This window comes from Danio rerio, chromosome 16 (assembly GCF_052040795.2).
Source record: "Danio rerio strain M-AB ecotype USA chromosome 16, GRCz13ab, whole genome shotgun sequence".
Lineage (NCBI taxonomy): Eukaryota > Metazoa > Chordata > Actinopteri > Cypriniformes > Danionidae > Danio > Danio rerio.
This window is the reverse complement of record NC_141036.1, coordinates 27809420-27830111: the sequence shown is the minus strand read 5'-3', so window position 1 is coordinate 27830111 and position 20692 is coordinate 27809420. Positions and strand designations below refer to the sequence as shown.

General features: G+C 36.4%; 2 protein-coding genes across 2 annotated transcripts; one reads left to right on the top strand and one right to left on the bottom strand.

The window, feature by feature from the left end:
- The first annotated feature begins 8392 nt into the window (after window positions 1-8392).
- On the top strand, window positions 8393-12923 carry prss1 (serine protease 1). The gene is made up of 5 exons (NM_131708.2): window positions 8393-8456; window positions 8645-8807; window positions 11276-11529; window positions 12466-12602; window positions 12687-12923. Exons 1-5 carry the CDS (start codon window positions 8417-8419, stop codon window positions 12834-12836), a joined length of 744 nt encoding a protein of 247 aa, NP_571783.2. The 5' UTR covers window positions 8393-8416; the 3' UTR covers window positions 12837-12923.
- Window positions 12924-14202: 1279 nt separating this feature from the next.
- On the bottom strand, window positions 14203-19715 carry si:dkeyp-84f3.9. Its single transcript, NM_001436417.2, is given in 2 exon segments — window positions 14203-17530; window positions 19605-19715. A coding segment is annotated over 1 exon segment (2820 nt). The 5' UTR covers window positions 17480-17530; window positions 19605-19715; the 3' UTR covers window positions 14203-14659.
- Window positions 19716-20692: the final 977 nt, after the last annotated feature.

The window sequence follows — 20692 nt, the reverse complement described above, 5'->3', positions numbered from 1 at the left end:
AGCCGTTAGTCTTTTTGCTTCAGAGCCTCACAAGAAGAGAATGTTCTGCTAAGCTGTCTTCCAGAAAGAAAGCAGTATTCCATCCAGTTCATGTGACACCGCATACAGCGGCGGCTGAACAGGGTCTACTTCCTGTCCTCTGAGTGTTTCACTAGTGGCTAAAAGAGCAGTTTCAAATAAAAGAGCATATTCGCCTAAAAGAGCAACAGGGGCGAGCAAAGCATTTTTTTTAAAGATCCAACTTACAACAACAACTTAAGATTCCAATTTACAATCCAACCATGTGTTTCTTGGTGTGGTGGTTTCCTCTCCCTTGATGAAGGCCACAAGTATTGTGTCACATGTCTGGGGTTTAGCATGTTGGGGCGGTGCTTGCATGCCCTCATTACGAGGGCACGACTGTTGCACAACCTAGGTCGCAGCACACTTTAGCATTAGGGTGCGTCACCCCTGCTGTTCCTCGCAAGTCGGTTAGCACTCAGGAAGGCATGAAGTTGACTGTAAGGGCTCATCCGTTGCCTTCGGCCCTGCAGACCCCTCAACCCCTCCACAGTGCACTTTGTCCAAGCTTTAAGTGAGTGAGGCCTTGCATCCCTCCAGGATGGCAGCACTCTCACTTTATGACATAGAGGGCCAGATGTCCATCGCTGCATCGAAGAGTGGGCTGACATGTTCTGATGACTGTCAGATCGCTCCTGCCCTTCAAGGGTTGTGAGTGATGTCTCAGACCTGAAATTGGACATGCTGGCCGCGATATCCCAGGCTGCTTCAGTGGTGGGACTGGAGATGGCTTGTCTCCCAGTTCCGCCGTCAAACCGATAAGACAAGTGTTATGTGGGGGCAAAGAAGAGGGTCAAACCTCCATCCCCTTCTTCTTGGAGGTGCACAGTGAAATCATGCAGGCATGGAGGGCACCTTTTTCTGCCCGGTTCTCATGCGCTGCCATCCTTGCCACCCTTGATGACGGAGCAGCCAGGAGGTACGAAGCGATTCCTCAGGTGGAGCGCACCATTTCATTCAATCTTTGCCCGCAATGCGCCGTAACCTGGAGAGGTCAGCCTAGACTCCTATCCAAGGCATGTAGGGAGCCTCTGCCTTACATGCTATGGCCACCCATCAGCGCTACCAGGCGCAGAAGCTGGCTGAGCTCCACGAGGGTGGTTCTTCTCCAGGTTTTACACAGAAACTGAATATAGTTTATTTTAGGTTTATTAGAAATTCTTTATCATATAAGGCTGCAAAAATATATTTAAATTCTATGATCCTCTTTCATATCAATTATAGTCTGATAAGTTGGTCTAACACAAAATCTACAGCTTTAAAACCTCTGCAATTACTATATAAACACTTAAAATTTTAGATAAAAAACCTTTTAGTTTTCATCTTTGTACTATTTTGAAAACCAATAAACAGCTTAATTGGAAAATCATCTCTAAGTTTAAAATTGTTGCGTAGCTTACACGATTACGCATGGTTTAGGTCATCTCATCTCCCTCTATATGAATCTTTAAAATATAAATCTGTAGAAAATAATAACTAGAAGTGCAGATAGAGCTGATTGCATTATTCCACTTAGAAAAAGTTATTTTGGTCAAGCATATTTTTTAAAGCATCACATCAGTGGAATTTGATACCACAATCTGAATGTGTATCTTTAAATCATTTAAGTATAATTTTAAGCAATGGCTTTTAATAGTCAATACTGTGAACAATAGGCTTTTGATGTTGTTGTGGTGGTTGTTTCCTATTGTTGTTCATTTAAGTATGTTTTCAGTTTGAATTTGTATTTCTATTATCATGCCCTTTAAGATCGGGCAATGGGACCACCAATAAAAAGTAGTCTTTGGGCTAATTTGGTTACATTTATATTTTTGAGGAACATTGATTAATGTACACTGTCCCTTTTTATGAAATAACAAAAATAAAAAAATAATTGATTATGCACAGGGACATGGTGCTCCAGCACCTCGACCAGTTGGGGCTTCAGGTCAACCGGAAAAAGAGCAAGCTCTCCACTGTGCAGAGATCTCGGGATAGATGGGATCTCCTATCTTAATGATGACACGCCTCACAGAAGCATGTGCCAGGATGTGTGCTCTCTGAGACTACTCAACAAGAACACAGTGGTCCTACAAATTTTTTTTTCAGAGGCTCCACACCCCTTAGTTCTTTGACGAACCATGCCTTTCCATAGGCCAGGATAACCTTAGAACAAGTGTCCAGACATGTTGTCATCTCGACAGATGCTTCCAGCAGGGGCTGGAATCCATGTGTAATGAGAATGCTGCTCTGGGTTCATGGACTGGACACTGATTGCATTTGCATATCAATTGCCTGGAGCTGTTGGCAGTGTTTCTCACTCTCCTCTGATTTTTGCTGGTCCTGGAGCAGAAACATGCGCTGGTCAGGACGGACAGCACGGAAACGGTGGCGTATATCAACCGTATGGGTGGTATTCGCTCCCATTACATGTCTCAGCTCGCTCGCCATCTGCCCCCTGGAGTCATACAGGGTTAAAACCGCTGTGTGCCAATCACATCCCGGGAAAGCTCAACCATGCAGCTGATGCGCGCTCACGGCAGCTGAGGTCTTGAGGAGAATGGAGACTCCATCCCAGCACGGTCCAGCTAATATGAGAGCTGCTTCTCCTAAAAATGGCCATTGCCAGTTGTTTTATTCCCTGACCGAGGCCCCCCTCAGCATGGATGCATTGCCCCACAGCTGGCCCCCAGGCATGTGCATATAAGCACTTTTCCCAGTGAGCCTACTCGCACAGGCTCTATGCAAGGTCAGGGAGGACAAAGAGCAGGTCTTGTTAGTTGCACCTCACTGGCCCAACCAGATCCTGGGTTTCAAAACTCACACTCTTCACGATGGCCAGGTGCCTGGCCCAGTTCCATGTCTGGTATGCCCGCTTGGTCTATCCACAAGCTGGGGATCAGTGCCAGCTATGCATGATCCCTATTAACAATCCCATACGTGTCATTGGGCCACAGAGTGTTCCGCCTTCTCAGGCGGTTTTCTTCCCTACCCGCTTACTAGTTTATCATATGTATCACTCCCCCTGGACAGGGCAGGCCCATATGTTCATACTGTCACCTAGTTTCCCCTTGGGTAGCAGGTGGCCTCCGCAGTGTCCTTCCCCATTGGGACTGGCATGCTTTTCCAACATACTGTTGTATGTTTAAAAACCCTAGACTACAGCTAGCTAGGTAAAAAGCATATTTACGACCCCCCAATCCTAAATTCTCAAATTATTCCCATATTCTGTTAATTAAAGAACCTAGGGGACGTTAGAAGGTTACACCCTATGGTGATGCTTGTGCACTCATGCTAATAAGCTTGGCAAACTTCACATCAGGAGTGTGATGGGCTCAGCTGCTGTGGCGTTTTCCTCCCAAAGTGTTGGTAGACACACGCCATAGTTACCACTAAAGGGGACCATCAGGTTACGAAACCCACATTCCCCGAAGATGGGAAAATTTGTGTGTCTCCATTGCCACTGCAGCTGGGTCTCCAGTTGATGGCTGAGTGTTTGGCTCTTCATCGGCAAAAGTCTAGCGGCTCGCTCCGTGTGCCCTGGTAATATACTCTACTAATGATGAATTACTCTTGATTGTGAATGGTCATCTATCGAACTCCTAAAGTGTCGGTAGACACGCGTCTCCTTTCCCATCTTCAGGGAAAATGGGTTATATTCACAACCGGGATATTCTCCAGTGTTCTTCAGATAAATCTCCAATGATGCTCTTGAGTTTCCTTCTTTTGCATGATGCGGGTCCATTACCTGAAAAAAGAAACGCCTGCCACAAACAAAACATCTAACTATCTAAGCCCACCTCCACCCCCTTATTCTTGGAAGGCCATCTTAGTGAATAGGTGATAACTGACCATCGGTTTCTTATCATTCCTGAGATGTGTGATGCCCTAGTGTCTCCACTCCACTCTGTAAAAGACAAAGACAACATAAATAGAATTCTACCTGCTTGTTCAATACTATCTATCTATCTATCTATCTATCTATCCATCCATCCATCCATCCATCCATCCATCCATCCATCCATCCATCCATCCATCCATCCATCCATCCATCCATCCATCCATCCATCCATCCATCCATCCATCCATCCATCCATCCATCCATCCATCCATCCGAAGAAAATACCCAACCATCACTTAGAATGTAAAAATGAAAGTAAATAATTTTAAATTGCGACGTACAGTACTTGTCATTACTGAGGTGTGTTTCCCTGTTTCTCCATATGCTTCAATCTCCCCCCAAAAAAATCAAGTCTTTAATTAATCTCAATACATTTCTTTGGAAACTAACTCCATTGTTTCAGTCTGTACAAAGAGTTCTACCTGTTTGCTGAGCTCCAGGTCTTCAACTATATCTCCACCATTCCCCTTGCAAGTCTTTTTTCTGCTCCACTCCAACCTGCAAACGACAAAGACAGCACTAACAGAGCTCTATCTGCTCGGTTTTATATAAATGTCCATCGATGCGAGTCTCCCTTTTTTGCTTGCTCTCTTTCTATTACCTGAAAAAGAAAAAACTGGCACAGACAAGGCCTATCTAACTATCTATACCAATCACCACTTGCATCATCTTGAAAGGATTTTTTAAAGTCATTAATTCATTTTAATTCCATAATTTGGAAGTTTCATCTGCTTTTGTCTTCAGTCTGGTTTTGTTCTAAAATAACAAATAATATTTTACAGGAATAAATAAAGAAAAACTCAGAACAAGATGACAATCTATAAACTTAGAATAGATAAATGTTTTACAATAATTAATAAAACTGTAAGTAGATTAAATAACAAGAAAAAGCTACAAATGCTGAACAGACCGACAGCATAAATTACAAATAAATGAAACAGCCAGACAATCTATCCGTTAATAGACAAACAGTAATGTGTGTTAAAGCTGACAGCATATAAATACATTATAACAGATCAATTTATCTGACAATATTGCAAATAGGCTAATATGCGAATGTTAAACAAGATAGCAATATAAAAATGAAGCTTACAATCCAGATATTGTATCTATTGGTCTACCAACCTGACAAATGGCCTTCTTCGATTAGAAATAATGGAAAAGATAATTATACACAAACTCTAATAATATATATTCACAATTCTAAAATTGACAAGTCGACAAAATAGCAATCTCCAATTCCAATAAACATTCTGCAATGTTACAATCTACAGTCTAACCGAAAAAAATAAGTGTACAAACTAATGTAATTATCTGAAACAATATGATAGAGAGAAATACTAAATTCTTTAGTCTCCTTCAGAAAAATCACTCTGAAACAACCATATATAATAACCTAAAATGATACTTAGAGAAATCTTTAAATACCTTTAATGTCTAGCGATGGTCAGACACTTACTGCAGTTTCTCTTCGTCAGCGGGCATTTTTCAAACACATTCTTTTTTTAGAATGCCATGGACTATGGTAACCAGTAACCACAGCAACGCCACCACCATATTACAACATCTTAAAGGTCCAGTGCGTGATTTCCGCGAAGCACTGTAGAATATAACAATAACCAGCAGACTGAGGAACAGCTTTTCCCTTAGAACTGTCACCCCTTTGAACTCTGCCCCCCACTGACTCTTTTGCCCCCTCATAGACCCCCACCCTCTCCTCATTACTTATACTGCTCATAATCACTGCACTAATTAATATTTGCATATTTTAAAATTTCATTGCACTAATTCATTTTGAACTGTACACACCCACTGTATACATATACATTTGTAATTATGCTCATATATATCTGCATACTTCTAATCTACATGATTATTAATAGCAACCATATATTCATCTATTTTTAATCTCTGTTCAAAGCTATTAAATCTGTATACTATGTTCATAGTACATCCATCTGTAAATATTACCCATAGTTTTTCTATGATTGTACTTATACCTAATGTATATCCAGCACTTGCTGCTATTGGACTCCTAGTTAGACCTAAACTGCATTTTGTTGCCTTGTACATGTGTAATGATAAAAAAGTTTAATCTAATCTAATAATAATTCTGTAAAAAATTTGGGTCCCTGTAACACTACCTTTTAAATACAGTTGAAGTCAGAATTATTAGCCTCTCTAAATTATTAACCTCCCGTTTATTTTTCCCCCCAATTTCTGTTTGTTTAACACATTTCTAAACATAATATTTTTAATACCTCATTTCTAATAACTTTTACTTTATCTTTGCCATGATGATAGTAAATAATGTTTTATTAGATATTTTTCAAGACACTACTATTCGGATTAAAAAGTGACATTTAAAGGCTTAACTAGGTTAATTAGGTGAACTAGGCAGGTTAGGGTAATTAGGCAAGTTATTGTATAACAGTGGTTTGTTCAGTAGACAGTCGAAAAAAAATATATAGCTTAAAAGGTCCAATAATTTTGACCTTAAAATGGGTTTTAAAAATTCAAATCTGCTTTTATTCTGGCCGAAATAAAACAAATAAGACAGAAGAAAAAACATTATCAGACATACTGTGAAAATTTCCTTGCTCTGCTAAACATCATTTGGGAAATATAAAAAAAATGAATCAAAGGGGGGCTAATAATTCTGACTTCAACTGTATATAAAGGCTGAAACTTAAATGTAAATGTCACTTCTCATGTAATGCAATACACATTTCACTATTGTCAGTAATGTGCAATTATTCAATATAAATAAAAGTGTTTCTTTACCCGTATCCTACATTTTAGAGGTACTTGGTGCTTTACTTCCTTGGTCAAAATAAATTTCTGCAATTGAACACAAATAAATTAAATGAGTGACTGAATTTAATAAATCAAAATTGCTCAATTATAAACTTGTTAGTAAAAACTTAACCAGAGACACATGCTGCAAATTAGCTAGGAAATTCAGCATCCTCTGCTATTCCTGTCAAAAAAAAAAAAAAAATATATATATATAAAGTAATAAAATAATGAGAAGTCAAACGTGAGTGTGAAATTTCTGATTATAAATAGCACCTCTGGAACAGCCTGAATGTTGATTCAGCTGATTATTTTCCCATGTCATGTTTACTTAAGGTCACGTGTTTGTAAGAATTTGGTAACATTTCAGAAAACAAGTTTTCCATTAGCCAAAATTTCTCGGCTTGGTTTCTTATAATCAAGGGGAATATTAGTCAGAAGGGGGCATTTATCAGTGCACACTTTGTGTTTTTTGTTTACTCTTGTGCTCCTGTCTGTAATAAATGGGATTTTTTGACAAATACATGGTCTTCCACTCATACATCTCTAGTGTGAAATGGTAATAAAGAGCTTTCTAATGCATACCAACACAGAGTATAGCATAATTTAGACTTATTTAACTCTGGAAAACAAACATTAAAGAGTACACCCCTTTTGAAATATATATATATATATATATTTTATCCATTTTTCAGAGAATATAGACTATATATTTTGGTTTATTAAAAAACTGTTTTGTTTAACAGTTATATTTATTTTAAATGTGTCTGTAATCACCCAACACCTTTTAAAAATAAAAATATAAAACATTTAAATTCAAATGAGATGTTGTAAATCGAAAATATTCTCCTGATTTATACTCTTTCCCTAAGTTCCCCTAACATATTCATTGGGATGAACCAATTTTTGTTATTCAGTTAATTCATTTCCAGTTTGGGCTTTGGTATTTGCTTATTTGGTTCACAAATATCTTATTGTAGCATTCATATAGCAAATATTAATTTAAAAGTGAGATCTGTAAGGGGTGTACACATTTATGGAGGGCACTATTTAATATATATATTTGCTGCATTACCTACCTAATTTGCAGCGTGTGTCCATGGTTAGGCTTTTATTAAGAAATGTTTAATTGAGAGATTTTAATTTATTTAATTCAATAATTCTTTAAAATTTATTTGGGTTTAATTTTCGAAATTTAATATGACAAAGGAAAGTGATGCACCAATGCACCTCTAAAATATAATATACATATATTTATGTATTCATAAACATGTACCCCAATAAATCTGACAATAGTGGCTATATTATCTCTTTATTTTGACAGAGAATTGACACTATTTAAGGATATCAGTACAACCCCTAAATACTAATAACTTTTAGTCTTTATAACTATGACTTATACCACTATGTTTTACCCATTTTCAGTGCAAGTTTTTAATAATTAAACTCTTTAACTGGTGATTTGTGAATACTGTTCCTTCATAACTGTATAAAAATAAATGAATAAATAAGAAGGAATAAGTGTATGTTACATTGACACATATGTTGGAGTCACACACTGGTTGCTATTTAAGCAAATATGTATGTGTGTCCTTGAAACTTATCTGGAGTTGTGGAGCAAACAAGAGTATAAAAGCTTGGCGCTAAAAGCCAGAAAACACACCACTCAACAGCTTCACCATGAAGGCTTTCATTCTTCTGGCTCTTTTCGCTGTGGCTTGTAAGTAAGCGGGGCAGGGATCATTTAGACCTGAAGTAACACAGGAAACAATGTTTGATAGAAATGATTAAAACGTTAATGGTTAATAAACAAAATATTGAATGCATCTTAATCCATTTCAATTCAAAAGTGTTTACTGCCTTTTTCTACAGGGTGTCTAAAATGTACTAAACCTTCTGTTTTCTTAGATGCCGCTCCTCTGGGAGACGATGATGATAAGATTGTTGGTGGATATGAGTGCACTAAGAATGGTGTTCCATACCAGGTGTCTCTGAACAGCGGCTACCACTTCTGCGGTGGCTCTCTGATCAGCAACCTCTGGGTTGTGTCTGCTGCTCACTGCTACAAGTCGTAAGTTGTCGTCTATATATATATATATATATATATATATATATATATATATATATATATATATATTTTGCAGCAACAAATATAGACGGGTGACTGCAGTTTGCTGTAATGGGAAAGTTGTATATAATTTGAGTAAAAGTATTTTTTTTACTCTTTGTTTCAAAGACTAGGGTTTAAGAGACAGTTCACTTAAGAGAGAAAATGTACACATTATTTAGTCGTCCTCAAAAGGTTTTAAATCTTCATGAGTTTTTTTCTTTCGTTGAACACAAAAGAAGATACTCTGAAGAAAGCTGAAAACCTGTAACCAACTTACACTGCAGGACAAATGAATGGTTTTGTGGTAAAATGATTACATGCTTCCAGCTTTCTTCTGATTATTTTTTGTTCAACAGAAAAACAAGAAAAAAGTTAGACATGTTTGAAACAAGTGAAGGGGCAGTAAATGATGAATGAAATTTTATCTTTGGGTGAACTGTCCTTTAAGTCTATTCCCAGATTACAATGTATGTCTGAGCCATTTCAACTGAAAGACGCTTTCACTGACAGATCTAAAAACAAAACCAGCACATGTGTTTTGTTTCAAGATGGACACCATAATGATTTTTATTCTAAGGTACATTAATATCTTTTAAGTGAACTATGGCCAAATTCCGGCTTAGTCTAAGCCCTGTCTGTGAAACCAGGCCATAAAGTTTCAATAACCTTGAGCTCTCTGAATTTGATTTTAAAATAATACTTTTGATTTGAGAATTAATAGCCTATATTTTCCAGCAAGGGAAAAATCTATTACGTTTCTGAGCATAATAGTTTTAATACCAAAGTTATTGTATAGCGATGGTTTGTTCTGTAGACTATCGAGAAAAAAATTGCCTCAAGGGCAAAATGTTTTTTTTTAAATCAAAGCTGTTTTTATTCTATAAGAAATAAAACATATAAGAGTTACTCTAGGAAAAAAAATATTATCAGACACACTGTAAACATTTTCTTGCTCTGTTAAACATGACATTTTAAATAGAAACCTTCCTAAAAGTGAATGTACCAGAATTAATTTAAATGATTTTATTAATAATTAAGATTGTTTAAAGTGGTTCGATTAAGTCAATACTTTTAAGTTATATATATTTACTTAGAATGTACTCACAGCTGCGCACATTCTCTCGTCAAGTTTGTTTTATGTAAATCACAACTTTTGTGTGGGAGGTGGTGTACGCACATTTCCACCCCCGTTCATGCATACGCCACATTTATAAACGAGACCCCAGACCAGAATATAGTAGAATGAATTCTGATAGACCGCATCAAACTAAAGATTAATGATGCAGAAATGATGCAGAAAATTCAGCTTTGCTATTACAATAAAACACAATAACATTTAAATAAATTACAATGAAACATTTAACTAAAATTGTAATGATATTTCACTTAATATTTTTCCATCTTGGTGAACACAATGCATTCATTTAATTTCTAGTTCACATAGTAGAAGTAATAAGAACATCAAGATTTTCTTGTAATCGATTCAAACTGTTTGCAAATGTTTATTTTAAATAAATACTGCCATGAATATGCCTAATATGAAGAATTTAGATGCAAAAACCACTAAATGCCATCAGAAATTTCTTTCAAAAACAAGAATTTTTCTCAATCTCCCATGTTTATTATTTAGTTTTTTTCAGTTTACAGGCAATGGAAATATCCTATTCATCAATATACATGTGAAATTACTGAACCTACACACAAGAGTCTGAGAAAAATGCTAATTTTAGAAGAAGATTTTAGGTGGCATTTAGAGGTTTTTGCATCTGAGCTCTTTATATATTGATTCATCACTAGGGCCAGACAGAATTTTTTGCCATTTCTGCAGATAATTTTTGTTTAAAGAATCTGCGGATTTATGCGGAATTATTTTAGAAGTATCTTAACTAAAAACTTAGTATATAAAAATAAAAAATATCCATCCAATACAATGAGATCCACTTATATGTTAATCAAAGCAAGTCTCGTATAATATTTCCACTAAAAGACAGAAAATATTACTTTACAAACTGTATTGTAAATAAATCATTTGAACATTTTCATATTACTAATATTATATCACAATAACGTTAGTAAAATTAAATAAAAACTGAATATATATTTAAACACATTTACTCAAGTAAATATATAGACTTAATGATAGGGTAAAAATCAGCAGAAATCTGTGTATTTCTGCATGCACAGATTCCGTGTGGGCCTATTCATCACCTAAAATTCAGTCCTAAATTCAGAAATCAGTTGTATTTTTAATGTGATTTGATAATCTTTCAAACTTTTGATCAAATATTGATGGCCATTTCTCATTATGTTTCCCAGATGGCCTGTGGTGTTTTTGATTAGGTCTTATGTTCAGTAAATAGAGTATGGAAAAAGCATGTTAAGAGAATTCAGCATTAGCCTTCAGTCTCTTACCTCTCTCTGATCCTCAGCCGTGTCCAGGTGCGTCTGGGTGAGCACAACATTGACGTCACTGAGGGAACCGAGCAGTTCATCAACTCCGAAAAAGTCATCAGACACCCCAGCTACAACAGCAACACCCTGGACAATGACGTCATGCTGATCAAGCTGAGCAGCTCCGCCCAAATCAACAGCTACGTTAAGACCGTCTCTCTGCCTTCAAGCTGCGCTTCATCTGGAACCAGCTGTCTGATCTCTGGATGGGGAAACATGAGCGCCAGTGGAAGTACGTACCTTTAAACTAACACAGAATGACAGATCAATCCCTAATATGATCATGCTCTTCTGAGGGAATCCAGAATGTATAAGAAATCATCTGTACAGTTTCTTTTGTATAGAGAATCAATTTTTCTACAGCTAAGGTCAGATTGTTACACTTTTTTCTACTCATTACGGAACAGTATTTATACACTTACGGTAAATTTGATAAAATTCTTATAAATTTTTTATATTTTATTTAGTATTTAACACTTTTTTTTCTTTAGTTTCAAACTGTATATTTTTTATTAGGTTTATCTTAGGTCAGACAGAAAATAATAACTTTAAATATAAATAAAATATAGATACATCTGCTCATACACAATAACACCACAGACTAGTTAAATTCGCCAAACTTAACTTATAATATTTTTATACTTTTCAATTAATTATTAATTTATTCAGTTTTATTTATTCAGTCTTTTTTTTTGGAATAATGTTTATTTATCTCAATAACATATTTGATAGTTTGTTTTAGATTTTTTTGACATGTTAATTATTTGTAAATAATTGTTTTAACATTTCCAAAACCAAAAAAGTGACAGTTCACCCAAAAATGAAAATTCTGTCATCATTTACTCACCCTCCAGTTGTTTTAAACCTGTTTGATGTTCTTTCTTCTGATCAAAACAATAAAATATATTTGAAATATTGTTGTAAACTGGTAACCATTGACCTCCATAGTAATTGCTTTTCCTACAACGGATATCAATGGTTCCCAGTTTCTAGCATTTTTTAAACTATTGTCTTTCAGAAAAAAAGACATTCATACATTTTTAATCAACATAAGGGTGAGTAGATTTTTGGGAAAACTGTCCCTTTAAGCATTTTTTCAGGGCCTCGGGTTGAAAACTGTACTGTAAAGAAACCTAGTTCACCTAGTGTCCGCTTGATGTATTCTCAGGCAATTACCCAAGCCGTCTGATGTGCCTGAATGCTCCCATTTTGAGCGACAGCACCTGCAGAAACGCCTACCCTGGTCAGATCTCCTCTAACATGTTCTGCGCTGGTTTTATGGAGGGAGGCAAGGACTCCTGCCAGGTAAGATCACGCTTTTAATGTCTTGCAAACCAAAACACTCTTTATAGCAATTACTGACTTGTCTGAAATACTTGTGGATTGCAGGGTGACTCTGGTGGCCCAGTTGTGTGCAACAACCAGCTGCAGGGTATCGTGTCCTGGGGTTATGGCTGTGCCCAGAGGAACAAGCCCGGTGTTTACGCCAAGGTCTGCAACTTCACCACCTGGATCAGAAACACCATGAACTCCAACTAAGCTCGGGGAAGTTTTGAGGTCGTTATCATGGCGTGTTGCAATACCATCTGGCAAAGCAAAAATAAATGTCTGATAACAAACACTGAAGTTGTTTCATTGTGTTATTTATTATAACAGCTTGTGTTCAAAACACATTGCTATTTTTTTGTCTTTTAATTTAGTATAAATGACTGAAACGGTATGCACTTTGTATAAAGTATTGAATTTATTTATTTTTAAGAGGTCAAGGCAGGTTGTAATTTCTATATTTAATAAGATTATGCAAAACAACCATCCAAACAACAAAGTTTGCTCTAAAACTAAATGTGAGAAATGAAAAACTAAAACCTTATTAGTAAAACACACAAAACATTTGAGAGAAATCCAAAATATCCTAATGCAATTTTTTATTATTCTCTTCATTTTTACTCACCACGACTTAAGATCGAGCAAGATGTTGAATCTGTTTAAGGGATAGTTCACCAAAAACTAAATTCTGCCATGATTTACCCATCACTTGTTCCAAAACTCTTTGAGTTTATCACGGAAGACAATATTTAAAAAAAAGCTGAAACCTATAACCAATGCCATCCACAGTCTTTGTTTTTCCTACTTTGAAAGTCATTGGTTCCAGGTTTCAAAGTAATTCTTCTATGTTTGACAGAAAAGCGACTCAATATTAGTGACTACATTTTCATTTTTGTTAAACGATCCCTTTAATGGCTACGTCTTTAGATGAAATGTCAATTACAGCACCAACAGCAATATCAACTAAGATCTAAATCAAACAATAGCATTCCTAAATGAAACAATACTGTCAATTACCGGGAATCTTTAGTCCAAACATATTAATAACCATTTGTGTAACAAAACTGAGGGTACGTTACACAGAAATGATGTACTTAAAACACTGTATCACGCATGCCAGGACAGTAGTAGTCAGTAATGTCACTTAGCATCTTGAGCAGAAAACACATGTAGTCTGTAAGCCTATATGTAGACTGAACACACAAGACACATAGTGTCTCTGCTTTCATAATTGACACATACAGTTGAAGTCAGAATTATTAGCCCCCCTTTCAATTCTTTTTTTTTTTTATGTTTCCCAAATGATGTTTAACAGAGCAAGTGATTTTTCACAGTATGTCTGATAATATTTTTTCTTTTGGAGAAAGTCGTATTTGTTTTATTTCAGCTAGAATAAAAGCAGTTTTTAATTAAAAAAAAATTTTTTAAGGTCAAAATTATTAGTCCCCCTTTTTTTGATAGTCTACACAACAAACCATCGCTATACAATAATTTGCCAAATTATCCTAACCTGCCTAGTTAATCTAATTAACCTAGTTAATCTTTTAAATGTCACTTTAAGCTGCATAGAAGTGTCTTGAAAAATATCTAGTCAAACATTATTTACTGTCATCATAGCAAAGATAAAATAAATCAGTTATTAGAGAGGAGTTATTACAACTATTATGTTTAGAAATGTGTTAAAAAAATCTCCCCATTCTACGGAAATTGGGGAAAAAATAAACGGGGGCTAAAAATTCTGACTTCAACAGTGTCATTCACAAAAGCTTGCGTTCTAAAACCAGTTTTTCAAGTTCGCGTTTTGTCACCAAAATGGTGCTGTTAATGAACTGATAAACCACATAAGGTTTGAACATTTAAAATTAAAATCAGTGTCATGAAAACACCCTCTGAGTGTCAGCACGTCAGTATTGTTGATATCACAAAAACTAACTATTCATATACAGCAAGCCTTTTCATTTGTTTGAGAAGTTATGTGATCCCTATGCAACTAGCACACACTCGCTGAACGAACGAGAACAACAATTACTGCATATTTATATTTCTCCTCTGGCATGTTCCAAGTAATGCCCATGCAGCGCTACAAGATCTGAAAAACAAGCATTGCATTCAGTGCAAACTAAATTACCAGTGGTACTTTCAGTCTTCAAAACGGACTTGTTAGAATTATTTGATTCTGCCGTCACCGGAACTCGGTTTTTAGTGTGATTTTCAAGCATTTGCTCCTCGTTAGTTTTGGAGCGAGGTAAAGTTTGATGATTTGTTGACAGTTGAGGCAATGTCTTGATGGTGCTCGGAGACTGGTTTGGATTTTGCTGTGGCTTTTTTAAGGGTGATGAACGTAAGGGTGACACAGAATGAGGCCTTTCTGCACCATTTGAATGTGAGACTGAGCTCTGACGCTGAAAGCCCTTCATTGCTGTTGGTTCTTTATCTGCAGCCTTGTGCTGGAGCTGATGGTGGAAAAGCAAATCCAAATTCCCAAAACAGGCACTGCATGCCCCGCACTCATAGGGATGTCCAGTGGACTGCAGATCAGCGTTGTAAAGTGTCTCGATTGGATCAATTGTGCAGTGAACAACTTTGTGTCGCTTAAGAATGGTCGCACTTTCGAATCCTTTTCCGCAATACTCACAAACAAAGGGCATGGTGGAATGGTGCCACTTTTCCTGGTGATTCCTCAACTTCTGTGCATTTGAGAAAGTACGAGTGCAGAAAGGACAAGCGTGAGCATTAAGCTCCGGGTGCTTCTGCACATGTTCATTGTACGATTCCACAAATCGAAACCCCCGACCGCATTTGGGACAAAAAAAACGGCCTCTAATTTGTCTATGCAGCCGCTGATGAATCCAAAACTTGTTCCAGGTCTTAAACACCCTGTTGCAATAGACACATGTGAAGTTTTTACCACGCGAATGCGTCAGCATATGTGCTCTCAGTCTTCCCACGTGCCGGAATATTCGTCCACATCGTGGGCAGAAGTAACTCCTTGGATCTGCTTTATGGTGCGTACTGTTCAACTGGGATACAAAATAGCTAGACTTGATCGGCTGACTGACTGAATAAAGGTTATTCGGAAAGTCTGAATCTGAAGCAGCCAAGATTTGAGGAGGACAAGCAAGCAAGGAGCACCTTTTGAGCTTTCTTGGCGAGAAAATCTCTTTTTGAGGAGATTTTGCTGGACTGCGCACTCTCGGTGGAGTTCTTCTGTTCATTGGGCTTTTGGGTTGTGATCTGTGAGGTGGACTGTAGCCAGAAAACTTTGATTTTGCAAGTCGTATGGCACCACAATGCTTGCTGTGCGTATGCAGCTCTGAGAGAAGACTGAAAGTCTGCTTGCATCGGTCACAACTGTAACGCTGAGTATCCTTGTGCCCTTGCACATGTAATTCATACTCATCCCTGGTGCTGAAGCATGTTTTGCAAAGGTGGCACCTGAAGCTGACAACGCCGTCGGTTTCCATTTCTTTCACAGTGTTATGCATGCGTGTTTTTCCTTCACAAGTATGTAATTTTAACGGCCCGAGCTGAGAAAATCCTTTACCACATTTGGTGCACAGGAAAGGCCTAATGGACCAGTGCACTCGTTCATGAACACGCGCGGTGCAGGCCTGAGTAAACGATTTGCCACACACCTTACAAGAGTACGGTTTTTCTCCACTGTGAATGCGAAGATGGATTTTGAGGACGGACTTGTAGCAGAAGACCTTTGCACAAATTGGACATGTTTGGGGTTTCCCTTTTCCTTTCCCTCGGCCTCTCCTTCTTTTAGAAGTGATTTGATTGCTATGAAAGTCAGTTTCTTTTTTATCAGTACTGTACACTTGACTCTCGTCTGCAGATTTCTCAGTTGTGACTTTGTTTTGATTTCTGTGTTTCCGGCTTCTGGATCTATGGACTTTGCTGTGGGATCTAAGGTTGGAGAGTTGAGCGAAGGCTTTGCCGCAGTCCTGGCAAACAAAGGGCTTCTCACCGGTGTGGATGCGCAGATGAATGATATACGCAGAGGCATGGTTGAACGGACGTGAGCAATGTTCACATCTGATAACTCGCTTTTCTTTGCGAGGCCGTCCGCGGGTAAAAGAAGGAAATCCGTGTTTGTTTTCTGTAACCTCCATACTATTTTCCTTAGCGTTGTGATCTTCTGCAGGAGTCTCTTTATTCTGCTCTGAATTAGACTCTTGTTGTTCCTCAGTTGAAGGATCTTCATCATCTAATGTTTCATCTTTTTGGTTTAATGTTTCAGAGAGCGAATCTTGCATTTCAACATCAGAAACCATTGGATCTGCAGTGCTCTCGTGAATGTCTTTGTCAGAATAATTGCTATCACCTTTATTAGAGCTGGATGCATCACAATCAGCTTCCGCAGGGGTTAGCACATTTGCATAAAGGGCTTCATTCATGTCAGACTCCCTTTCAGGCTGATTACTCGAGATTTCATCTGTTTTATCAGACACCTGAGTGCTAGTTTGTGGATTTTTTAATTCTGTATTAGTTGGCAATGATTTTGGTTGGCTATCTGTGGTGCTGGAAACACAATCAGAATTAGCCTCCGGCTGATCAAAGTCTTCTGAGCATCTCCGAGCATCCATATTAGTATTCTTAACTAGACTAAACGGTTGTGGAAATGTATTTACATCTGCTTCACTGGAGCCTTTCCCATCAGCATTACAGGACAAGGGTTCAGGTTGGACATTAGTGGCTGCTGGTGAAGGTTCCTCCACTTCTCTGTTCTGGGAGCTTAACACCAGACCTTTTGAAATGAATTCCCCCATTCCCACACTCTTCACAGACTGTTCCTGGGTTTCAGCTTCACCGTTGTTGGTTTCATGCTTCTTAGCTTCTCCTTCAAGCATGATGTGTGAATCGCCTGCGGTTGCCCGATCTTCTCCTCGCTCACACTGAAACTAAAGAGAAGAACAAACAGTAAGACAACCAAAAATTAGATGCTAAGTTTCATTAGAAACTGCTTGATTGGAGGATATAGTCAAACCAGAAATTATTCAGGCACTAAATATCTTTCTTTTTTATTATTAGTAGGTGCAAGACATTCATTCATTCATCTCATCATTTATTGAGCATAGCAAAATAATGCAAATTGTGACATATTTTACAAAAGTCTTCATTTTAGTTCAGGCTGGGAGGACAGCAGAGACTATATTTTGTCATTGAGGCTAAAGATGAACCAACAAAGTATTGATAGTTGAGTAAATATCGTCATACTAATAGCTGTCTGAATTATGTTTGGTTGATTGTAATCTATAACAAACTGTACTTTTCTTTCAAAATTATCTGACTGATTACCAAGATAACATTTGTTCTGACAGTTATTGTCATGGTTTTGTTACCAGTTTCTAAACTACAGAGAATAAACTGTGATAATGTGCGAAATGCTGAAGATTTCAGAGTATTTTTTTATTTGACTATGTTTTAAATATATTGTAGTATTAATGTGGCATCATAAACCTTTGATGAAATGTCATATATATATATACACACATACACATAAACACACATAAACACACATAAACACACATAAACACACACACACACACACACACACATATATATATATATATATATATATATATATATATATATATATATATATATATATATATATATATATATATATGCATACATTTATCCATTTCTCTGTGAATGAGAACAAAATACCTTGTTGTCTTTTTACAAAGCCGTTTAATTACACATTTATTATACGTGAGGACATAAACATCTTTAGGACTAGAAAGCAAAAGTCAATGATTCATTCGAGTTATTTAGCCTGACTTGTATACTGCTCCAAAATATTTTAAATGTATCTCAAAAAATATATATTGTGTTCAAAGAGGAAAAAAGTTTGTTTTTTACCGAGATGTTTAAAAATAATATATTTTACAGCAGTAATTACAGTACTGCGAAACCATGGTATTTTTATCCAAGGTTATGAAAGAGTCAGAATTGTATGTTGCTAAAGTAATTACACCTTCAACAAATTCAACTAAAATTATTTTTTTTATGTCCTCCTTGATTTTTCCTGTCAAACTGTTTAAACTTTTAGATTTTCTCCAAAGTCCAAACACATTTTTACACTATTATCTTAGTTTTTTTGTTAGAATTGGTACAAATATTACCTAATACCAATAATTAGCTTTGCAAATATTATATCGATAGATGGTGATATATTTCATCAGCAATGTGACACATTTGCCATGTTCATGTGTTTTTTCTTAATGATTTATCAAACGTTTAAAAATATTACTAACATAAAAATAATTATGGGTATCATACCAATTATTCTTTGCATATTTGTGTTTTACATCTTTCCATGGCATTCACTCAGAGTGCTTTAATCTTATTATTATTGTTTTCATTGTGGTTCTGTCAAAGAACCAGTTCAGTTCAATTGTTAACTTACTGAATCGAACCACAACAATGAAACTAAATAAACCAGATTTCTAGTCACTATTTGTTTTTATTTTATTTTTTGGCTGTTTTTGGAATCTTTTATATATATTCAACCCACAGCAACTAAAAAGAAACAACTGTTTACGTAATTTGCATTTTCCAAGTGCTGCAGCAGACATAGCGGCGCAGGCTGATGGCGCTCTGCAGACATTTGCATAGGCCATTCCTGCCATCTACAGTGCACATTACTGTATTTTTTCTGCAGGCTCTGTAACAGCCACCCTGCATCAATCAGTAGATCAGAGCATGTGCTTTAACGGGGTTATTTTCAAAAGCGAAACAAACACGTTTAATACAAAGAATATCATATTATGTGTATGGGGGTTAATTCGCCGCTATACCACGCGAACCATCATTAGTAAAACCTCTGAACTTCATTAAAAAAACACATGTATATGCAAATGAACCTATTGTTTGCTCGATAGCTTAAACCGAGCTACTACCTTCATCCAGAACAAAGAAGGTACAAACAAGCGAGTCAACTGTACGTAAAGCATGCCGTTTGTCACCAACCTTTCATGCTCTTTCTTTTCAGCACCAATGGACTACGCGACACAGGACGCCTATAAACAAATGGAGTTTCCTTTTCCGCTTGCGATAAAAGCCTCTCCGACGACCCTTTCTGCGGTGTGCGTGGTAAAATATCCCTAAATCACTCTTTATGTAAATAAATAAACGAATTATTGTAAAATGCTTGTAGTTTGGCTGCAATTAACGTGCATTATGTTGTCAAAACGTCATATAAAAAGCCGAGAATGTATTTATTTCAATAATTAATTAAAAACAGAATTAACACACAATTACCATGCACATAACATGTATCTGAATATCATTCATTCATTTTCTTTTCGGCTTGGTACCTTTATTCATCTGGGGTCACCACAGCGGAATGAACCGCCAACTTATCCAGCATATGTTTTACGCAGCGGATGCCCTTCCAGCAGCAACCCATCACTGGGGAGGTATCTGAATTTGTGATATTCTATTAAACGTTACCAACTAACCAAATAAAAATAAAAATTAAAAGAAATTAAATAACACAATTAAATAAAATGTGGAAAAAGTGCAGCACATACATTTTTACAAATTTATAATTTTCCTATTTTTTTAAATCAATTTCTCAGCGAATGCAAATACATTTTGGTGCATTTTATCAAATCAGTAAACAGATGTTCAATAAAATTCTAGCGTGGTCGCGTGACATGTTAAGGGTTTTGAAGATAATACATTTAAATAATAAAAAAAATTTAATATATTTTTATTCCTCTTGATTTTTCCACTTAAAAAAAAAATCAAATCTTAACATCTTATTTCAGATGTGCTAATGTTTGGGCAGTTGTCTTACATTAAGTATTTATTTATGCTGGGCTCAATATATATGCTCTTATTTACAGACCCTTATTTGTGTGTGTGTGTGTGTGTGAATTTTCTATGTAAAGATTATGAAGATTCGAAATTAAGAATTATACAACAAATAAGCTTTCTATTGATGAATAGTTTCATAAAATATGACAATATTTGGCAGAGATTAGCCTATCTGAAAATCTGGAATTTGAGGGTTACAAAAATTTTAAACATTGAAAAAAAAAATCACCTTTAAA

Excerpts from the sequence above, each read along its gene's own strand:
- prss1 (NM_131708.2), top strand. The coding sequence starts at position 8,417 with ATGAAGGCTTTCATTCTTCTGGCTCTTTTCGCTGTGGCTT. Across the intron at positions 8,457-8,644 it reads GGCTCTTTTCGCTGTGGCTT|ATGCCGCTCCTCTGGGAGAC; the intron begins GTAAGTAAGCGG and ends CTGTTTTCTTAG. Across the intron at positions 8,808-11,275 it reads GCTGCTCACTGCTACAAGTC|CCGTGTCCAGGTGCGTCTGG; the intron begins GTAAGTTGTCGT and ends TCTGATCCTCAG.